Source organism: Peromyscus eremicus, chromosome 10, assembly GCF_949786415.1.
Source record: "Peromyscus eremicus chromosome 10, PerEre_H2_v1, whole genome shotgun sequence".
NCBI classification, from domain to species: domain Eukaryota; kingdom Metazoa; phylum Chordata; class Mammalia; order Rodentia; family Cricetidae; genus Peromyscus; species Peromyscus eremicus.
The window spans coordinates 95,518,170-95,527,664 of NC_081426.1; the positions used below are offsets into that span (position 1 = coordinate 95,518,170).

Here is a 9,495-nt window from a genome sequence, read left to right on the forward strand (position 1 = left end):
CAAACTATTTACTTTCGGGCCTTTTATGGAGCACGCAGGCTGACACCTGGCCGAGTGACAGTGGCATTTGTCTTACTGTACAACTGCATTATTCTCAGAGGGATCCAAGGGTCACAGTCAGTGAGAATATGTGGATCGGAGCCCAGTGTGGGGTGCACACCTGTAAGCTAGCAGCTGGGAGGTGGAAGCAGGAGGGCTGAAGAGTTTGAGGCCAGCTTGGGCTATACGTGAACTAGTCTCAAAAAAAAAAAAAAAAAAAAGACACGTGGCTTCAGGCTTTTGTGACATCCAGGAAGGTTTAAAGAAGGAAATTACAAACACAAACCACTGGACAGTATCTCTAGGCAAGAATTTCAATGAACTATTAGAGAGCAAATCAAGAGCCAGTACAATACACACGATTATCACTTTATGGCATTCCTTGTGTTGGCAACAAACAGTACACCTCCTGCTGACTGAATTCTAAGTGGCTGACAGATTGCATCCACTGTGTCGGTATACAAGCCTCCTTCTCTGAAAAATGTCCCGGAGAGATGAAGAGAACACTCCAAAGGTAGGAGGGAGAGGACAGGAACTGTGTCCAGGAGGCACTTCCCAGGGTCCCTGTGCCCAGGACTCAGAACTTCAGGGGAATGACAGGCCAGTATTTCGGCTGCTTTTTGTCACAGTACTTGTCAAAGCTCAGCTGCACAGCAGCCTCCATGGCCAGGATCTTGGGGGCACTGTCCCCATACAGGCGCTGCATCTCGGCTCGGCGCCGCTCCCCGGGCTTCTCGGATGGGGGCTCCGCTGACCGGCGGTGGTTGTAGTACAGACCGTGGTCGGCATTCACATAGTCTTCCAGGCGCTGCGCGTCTACCTGCTGCTGTCGCCGCCGTTCCTCTCGGTGCCTCTCGGTCTCTGCGAAGTACTGGCGGAGCTCCTCGGTGATTTCCATACTGCTCACATCGCATTCTACTTCGTTATCTGAATCGGACTCCATCTCTTCGTCTTCATGCGGGGCTTCACCTTCTCTTGTGGAGGTCTGGGTTCTACTGCGATCACACAGAGGCAGCCCAGAGCTTTGGAGATGTGAAACTCTGTAGGGAGGCTCCTGCCAGGCCGTGTGCTGGCCTTGAAAGTTCCAAGGATGCTTAGCCTCATAAGCAAGAGAGTTCCAGGGAAGAACTCCAGGAGGGGAGAACCACGGGGAAGTGAAATAGGAATCCCTGGACTTTCTGTAGGCATTCTGGTGGCTTCGCATCCAAAACATGGCTTGGTGATAATGTCGCCAGTATCTGGCATATGCTGGGTGAGAATACCAAGATGCAGTAGCGCTCCATTTCGATGCCATTGCTGCTATCTCTGCTTGCAAGAGTCCAAGTGGGTACTCGTGGGCATGCAGCGTGCAGATCTCAGGCGGTGGGCAACCACAGGCCCAGTTCTCCGTGGAGGGGGCCTTTTATGTTTTTAAAAACATGCCCTGGAAGAGTCCAAAAGAAAAAGACAGAAGGGAAGGGAAGGAAATAAGACCTTTTGAGTCAAGCCTCAGGCAGACAGACCAAGCCCGACCTCATGACTGCTGGTGAGAGGTCAGGAATTCTGGGCAGGGAAGTACATTCTCTTATTGAGATAAACCTGCCTTCCTAGGGATGGGCCCTCAACCGGGTCCCAGATGGAGGAGGCAACGGTACACCTCCTAGAGTAGATTCTCATAGAAATCAGGTACTTGAGTCCAGCCTCCTAGAGGCTGAAGGTCCTGGCTGGCCAGAGGCAGCAATAGGATCACCACTGATGAAGATCAAGAAATCCCTCCACTACAGATGAATGACCAAAAAATAAAAAAGAAGCACAAAGAGTGAAAAACAGAAAGTATAACACACACACACACACACACACACACACACACACACACACACACACACACTGTGTGTACTCCCCCAAGGACATCAGTAGAACAGCAATTTGTAAAAAGAAATAAGACTTTATGTAAGATGAACTGCTAAACAGTCTTATTAATAAAAACCCCGAAGTCAGATATTGGGATTAAAACTGAGAGATCAGAGGACTAGGATGAGCCACAGCCAACCTTACCTTACCAACCCTCAGCCTCCAGAGAGACCTACTTCCTGTATGCTCATGCCTATATGCCTTTCTGTTCTACTATCTCACTTCCTCTCTCCATCCAGCTACATCACTTCCTGTCTGTCTGTACAGACCTCCAGACCTCTATGGTTAGTGCTGGAATTAAAGGCGTGTGCCACCATGCCTGGCTCTGTTCCCAGTGTGGCCTTGAACTCACAGAGATCTAGATGGATCTCTGCCTCCCAAGTGACAGGATTAAAGGCATGTGTTACTACTGCCTGACTTCTGTGTTTAATATAGTGGCTAGCTTTTTCCTCTGATCCTCAGATAAGCTTTCTTGGGGTACACAGATAAAATATCACCACATTTCCCCTTTTTTTGTCTAATATATAAAAAGTTATAATTAATATAAAAAACTATATACAATAAGTACAATAACTGTACACAATATATACAGGCAATAAATACATCAACAATGTCTAGTCCATTTGCTTTTGACAAATTCAGCAAAAACATTCCATTATCTATCTTATCTTGGTGAGTCCAAAATGTAAATAATTCACTTTCTATCCTAACTTATATTACTAATAGAAAACTATCTTTTGATATCTTTCAAACTTATATACTTTACACCTCTTTAATGAATTTCTTTCCTGAAAACATTAACAAGGAAAACTGTAACTAATCTTCAACTCACCTCAGAGACCCGAGAAGGAAATAATATTAACTGAGTAAGGAGGAAGTGTAAACAAGCAACTTCCAAACAATTTGAGTTATGACAGAAACAGCTGACTGCTTGAACAGTCACCCAAGTTTCCTCTGCAACATTGGGGCATCATCTTTGGCCTACAGGCTTAGCATATCTAACAGACTCATTTGTGAAGCAGGATTTTTTAAAGAGCTGTCCTACCTTGCCTTGGCAAGGATCGGCAGTGCTTTGTTTTGTGTCCTGCTTGTCCATTTTGAACAGCATACTGTCAGCAGTCAATGCAAGGGCACTTTCTTGCCCAGTAAATTCCATATGGAGTTTCTTCAATGCCTATCATCTGCTCTTAAGTAGAATGATGCTGCCAGGAGCAGACAGACATGTCTCATAGTCATAGAAAAAAAACTATATTATTAAAATATCTTAAATGCCACATTCTGTAGATTTCTGAAATGCTTTAAGATGACCTATCTATTTAAAATATATTTCTGCTTGACCTTGAAAACATGCCTAATATGACTACAAATGCAATTGTAATGACTAACTACTAACTTCTACTTCTTTATATCCTAATTAGTTAGTAATAATAACTTTCAAGGATTAGCAAACTGCATTATATTGTTAAATTAACTGTACAGGTACAATACCTTGAACAAGATTAGAAATATATGTATGGTATTTTTTTAACAAAAACAATCTCAAATTTGTATCAATATACATAATTTGTATACAATATACAAAAATTCAATTCAATATAAAATATTTTAAAACTAGCAGTTGCCTTCTAAAAGTAGATTCAATATTCTACCTTTATATCTTATCATATCTATATAAATCAATCTCAAACTTGTAGCAATATACATAATTTGTAGACAATATACAAAAATCCAATCCAATGTAAAATATTTAAAACTAGTAGTTGCTTCCTAAAAGTAGATTCAATAATCTACCTTTTTCTCTTATCATAATCCATATTCTCTCTTTTTTCTTTTCAGAGTAGATTCAATAATCCCTTTATTCTGTCATTTCTACATCTTATTTTAGTAGATTCAATAATCTACCTCTTATCTGTATCCTTTTTTTTGTTTGTTTGTTTTATTTTTTTCGAGACAGGGTTTCTTTGTGAAGCTTTGTGCCTTTCCTGGACAGGGTTTCTCTGTGAAGCTTTGTGCCTTTCCTGGAACTCGCTTTGTACACCAGTCTGGCCTCGAACTCACAGAGATCCACCTGCTTCTGCCTCCTGAGTGCTGGGACACCACTACCCGGCTGTATCCTCTTATCCTCTTTTTTTTTTTTTTTTTTGCAAACAAGAACCTTAAATCTAATCTTTGTTTAGTATGTTTCCTGACCATTAACAATAACAACTTGTAACCAAGTATCCTAAATAATGACAATTATCCAAAACCCATTGAAAGACCAAAACCACCCACCCCTTAAGAAAAGTTTTAAATAATCAAAATAGAACCAAAAAATTATGAGATTAGTGGCAATAGAATAGGTCCTTAATTTTGGTTTTTCTTCTGTCCCATATAAGGTGACTCTTCTGACATGAGACAGATACAGAGATTTTGCTTTTTTTTTTTTTTTTTTTGCTTTTCGAGATAGGGTATCTCTGTGTAGCTTTGGAGCCTGTCCTGGAAATTGCTCTGTAGACCAGGCTGGCCTCAAACTCACAGAGATCAGCCTGGCTCTGCCTCCTGAGTGCTGGGATTAAAGGTGTATGCCACTGCCACCCTTGCATTTTCTTTTAACAAGCATGCTTGGGTTTAGAGAAGGAGAAAGTCACACTCCAACTCCAAAGCCAGCTTTAATTTTTAATTGAACTGGGACTATTTGTGTTAAGTGTCTGTAGAGAACAGAAGAAACGAACATTTAGGAAGACATGAAATTTCATATGTGATATAGGCTGATTCATTCTTTTTCTTAGGACACTTTTCTGGATGATTTGTCCTTTTTCTTCAGATGTCTCATTTGTCCAGTGTTCTTCAGATTCCTTAGCCTTCATTCTCCTGAAAGACAAAAACAAAAACCTTTCCGCAACCCTAACTTTGAGGAGGTTCCCTTTTGGCAAGTTATATCTGATTAAATGAAAAGCATGTGTTAGTGGTATAAGTTAGTTTAAATTGGATGTTCATGTTGGTCGATGAACTATCACCTCTTCTAATTAAGAGGTCTCTCTTGTTCAAAATTGAAACTTTATCAATTTTGTTGGTATCCATAACTTTTCTTCTCCTATAGAAACAAAAGCAAAACCTCATCCCCAACATAATATATATCCTGGTTTCCATTCTGAGGTCAGCATATCTTCAAAGTATATAGGTTGATTTAATTCTGTAGGGTTTTTTTTCTATTATCCAATATCTCTCCACAGCTGTTGTTCCTTTCTCATTAGCATTGAGAAAATTCAAAGTTAATAGAGTGCTGTGGGATGGTCTGTATGTCAAATGTGTTGCTGATTGGTCAATAAATAAATCACTGATTGGCCAGTGGCCAGGCAGGAATATAGGCGGGACTAACAGAGAGGAGAATTGAGAGAACAGGAAGCTGGGTGAGGGAGACACTGCCAGCCACTGCCATGACAAGCCGCATGTGAAGATCCCGGTAAGCCATGAGCCATGTGGCAAGGTATAGATTTATGGAAATGGATTAATTTAAGCTGTAAGAACAGTTAGCAAGAAGCCTGCCATGGCCATATAGTTTGTAACCAATATAAGTCTCTGTGTTTATTTGGTTGGGTCTGAGTGGCTGTGGGACTGGCGGGTGTCAGAGATTTGTCCTGACTGTGGGCCAGTCAGGAAAACTCAAGCTACAATAGAGCATAATGTAATCTATTTCTGGGGTTTTTGTTACTCATTTCTGTTTATTTAGCATATCTTTTAGAATTTGATTTGATCTTTCTATGACTGCTTGGCCTGTAGGATTATGTGGTATACCTGTAATATGCTTTATGTTGTAATAAGCAAAAAACTGTTTCATTTTACCAGAGACATATGCTGGAGCATTGTCAGTTTTGATTTGTACAGGAATACCCATGATGGCCATAACTTCAAGCAAATGCATGGTTACAGAATCAGCCTTTTTGGAACTCAGAGCAGTTGCCCACTGAAATACTGAATAGGTATCAATGGTGTGGTAGACTACATATTTCAGTTTTCCAAATTCTGCAAAATGAAACACATCCATCTGCCAGATTTCATTCCTCTGAGTACCCTTTGGGTCACATCCTGCTTGCAGTGAAGTTTGGTTGTAAAAAGAACAAGTAGGACATTTCCTTACAATTTCCTTGGCTTGTTGCCACATTATGGAAAAATCCTTCTTTAAACCCTTAATATTGACATGATGTTTTTATGAAATTCTGAGGCCTCCAGCACATTTCCTATCAATAGTTTATTGATCTCATCATTTCCTTGTGCTAGAGGGCCTGGCAGACCCATATGGGATCAGATGTGAGTTATATATAAGGGATGATTTCTATTCCTGATTATATCTTGTAACTGAATAAATAGTGAAGTTAATTCTGACTCATCAGGGATAAATTCTGCAGTCTCAATATGTAATACTACTCTTTCAGCATACTGAGAGTCAGTAACTATGTTGAGAGGTTCTGAAAACAATCCATTAATACCATCAGAATAGCATACAATTCTGATTTTTGGACCGAATTATAAGGACTTTGAACCACTTTACTTAAATTCTGATTTGTAACCTGCCTTTCCTTATTTGTTTGCATCTGTATAAAATGTAGGGGCTTCAGATATTGGTGTTTCCCATACAATGCAAGGCAAAATCCAATCAGCTATCTTTATAAGTTTAATTCTGTCACTTTAGGGATATTTGTTGTTAATCTTTCCAAAAAAATTACTGCAAGCTCTTTGCCAAGGTTCACTTTCTGCCCATAATTTGTCAATTTCATTCTTAGTTAAAGGTACTATAATTTCTGCTGGGTCTATTCCTGCTCATTGATGAAGTCTCAATTTTCATTTTAAAATCAACTCAGAGATCTTTTCCACATAAGTTTTTTACTCTGTTTATTTGGTAGAAATATCCATTCTAATATAATATCTTCCCTCTGCATTAAAATTCCTGTAGGAGAATGCTTAGAGGGTAAAATAACCAAAATGCAATCGAGCTTTGGATCCACACAATCCACGTGTCCTTCCTGTACTTTCTTTTCTACCAAGACCAATTCTTTCTCAGCTTCAGATGATAATTCTCTTGGACGATTTAAGTCCTTGTCACCCTCTAAGGTTTTGAACAAATTACTCAGTTCATAATTTTTTACCTCAACAGCAGTCTGTAGATAGAAAATGTTTCCAAATAATTTTTGAGAGCTATTAAGAGTCTGTAATCAATCTCTCCTAATTTGTACCTTTTGGGGTTTAATTTTTTGTAGACCTATTTTATATCCTAAATAATTAATAGAATCTCCTCTTTGTATCTTTTCAAGAGCAATTTGTAATCCCCAACAAGGCAAAATTTTCTTTACTTATTCAAACATTCTTTCTAAAGTATCTATATTTGAATCAGCTAGTAAAATTTGGCCATGTAATGATAAATTATAATTTAGGAAATTGTTTACATATTACTTCCAATGGCTGTCATACAAAATATTGATACAGAGTTGGACTATTTAACATTCCCTATGGGAGAACCCTCCATTGATATCTCTTAACCAGCTGAGAATTATAAGTAGATAACATGAAGGCAAATCTTTCTCTGTCTTTTTCTTGTAAGGGTATTGAGAATAAACAGTTTTTAAAATCGATAACTATAAGAGGCCATCCTTTAGGTAACAGAGTAGGCAAAGGAATTCCAGATTGTAGAGAGCCCATTGGCTGAATTACCTTGTTAATTGTTCTTAGGACTGTTACCATTCTCCACTTACCAGATTTCTTTTTAATAACAAATAGAGGAGAATTACAAGGAAGGGCTGGTTGATTCTTCAATATGTTGAACATTTAACTGCTCTTGTACCAGCTCTTCCAAGGCCTGCAATTTGTCTGTTGTTAAAGGTCATTGCTGAAACCATGTCTATTAACCATTTTAAAGGTAGAGCTGTTGGTATCTTTTAAAGATCAGCAGTTGTTGTGCCCTTTTACAATCTGGATGGCTAGTGACTATTCTTTATAATATCTTCTAATATTTTTCTCAGAAACACATTTTAGTTTATGGTTTGTTTCTTTGGTTGGGGGAATGTTAATTTGGGTATTCCATTGTTGTAATAAATTACAGCCCCATAAATTCATAGCTATATTAGCCACATATGGCTTTAATTTTCCTCTCTGTCCTTCTGGCCCTATACTTTCAATCCATCTTGTGCTCTGTTTCACTTGAGATAATGTTCCAGTCCCTAACAGCTGAACATTTACCTTCTGAAGAGGCCAATTTGAATACCAAGATTCTGGTGCAATTATTGTTACATCCGCACATGTGTCCACAAGACCTTCAATGAGAATGTCATTTATTTGTATTTTTATTTTTGGTCTTTATTCATTTATAGAAGTTTGCCAAAAAATTCGCTTTATGGTTTCTTCTGAATTTTCTGTTCTCTCTGCTATAGCTGTTCTATCACCCCAAGCAGCCTGGTTTATTACAATAGGCATTGGGTTTTTAATTGCTCTGGGAAGGGGTTTCTTCTATGATAGCAAGAAAGGTTTGAACTGAATTTGCAGTGGGGGCCTGTGAGAGGTCCTTCAGGGAGTTTCAAGATTACCTTGTCTGTCCCTTGTTGATCTACATTTGTTAGTCCAATGTTTGCCTTTACCACACCTTCTGCATAATCCAGAAGGGAGGGGCATTCTGTTGCCATTGTTCCTTGAAGAAACATTGTGTCTCAGAACGCTCTGTTTGCAGTCTCTTTTTAGGTGACCTTGTTTACCACAATTGAAACATCTGATGTTACTGTTTTTCTTCAAACTTCTTGAAATCACCTCTCCTATCCAAGTATCATCATGGTTATGAGATTCAATATTAATTGTATCTTTGATCCAATCCTCCAAGGATGCTGATCTTTCCTTTAACGACCTGATTACCCTTTTGCATGCTTTATTGGCATTTTCAAAAGCCAGAGATTCAACTATTATCTGTCTAGCTTCTGAATTTGGTATTATTCTGTTTACTGCTGAAGACAGCCTTTGTAAGAAATCCATGAAGGTTTCTTTTGGGCCATGTATAACTTTTGTAAATGATTCAATTTTCTTTCCTGCTTCTTCAATTCTGTCCCAAGAATTCAAGACTGCCATTCAGCATAAAATTAGGGTGTGGTCATCACATAAAGATTGTCTTTGTATATCAGCATAATCGGCTTCTCCAAGAAGTTGATCTTGGGAAATCATTGTTCTATAGTCTTAGCCTCCTCTTTCCACCAGGTTTTCCATTGTAACTGTGGCCTAGCCTCCAGGACTGCTGTAACCAAATCTTTCCAGTCTTGAGGGATAATTCTGTTACAAGTTGACCACAAGTTTAACATCTGCTTTACAAATGGAGAATGCATGCTATATGAGACTATAGCTTCCTTAAATCTCCTCAAATCTAACATTTTCACAGGAGTCCAGTTAGCTCATAAATAGCCTTGAGCATTTGGCAGTTCCTGTAAGGTTACTGGATAGATTGTTTGGTTGTTTGAAAACAGGCTGTTTTCTGTAATAATGCTGTATCTCAATGCTGAGATAGGTTCACCTTTAAATTCTTCTGTCTGGGTCTGAATTTCTCTATGATTTGTTTTA

General features: G+C 38.9%; 1 protein-coding gene across 1 annotated transcript; it reads right to left on the bottom strand.

Moving 5' to 3' along the window:
• Positions 1 to 396: 396 nt before the first annotated feature.
• LOC131920869 (gem-associated protein 8-like) lies at positions 397 to 1,485 on the bottom strand. The gene has a single exon (XM_059275329.1). The coding sequence runs from the start codon at positions 1,331 to 1,333 to the stop codon at positions 617 to 619; it is 717 nt and encodes a 238-aa protein (XP_059131312.1). The 5' UTR covers positions 1,334 to 1,485; the 3' UTR covers positions 397 to 616.
• Positions 1,486 to 9,495: the final 8,010 nt, after the last annotated feature.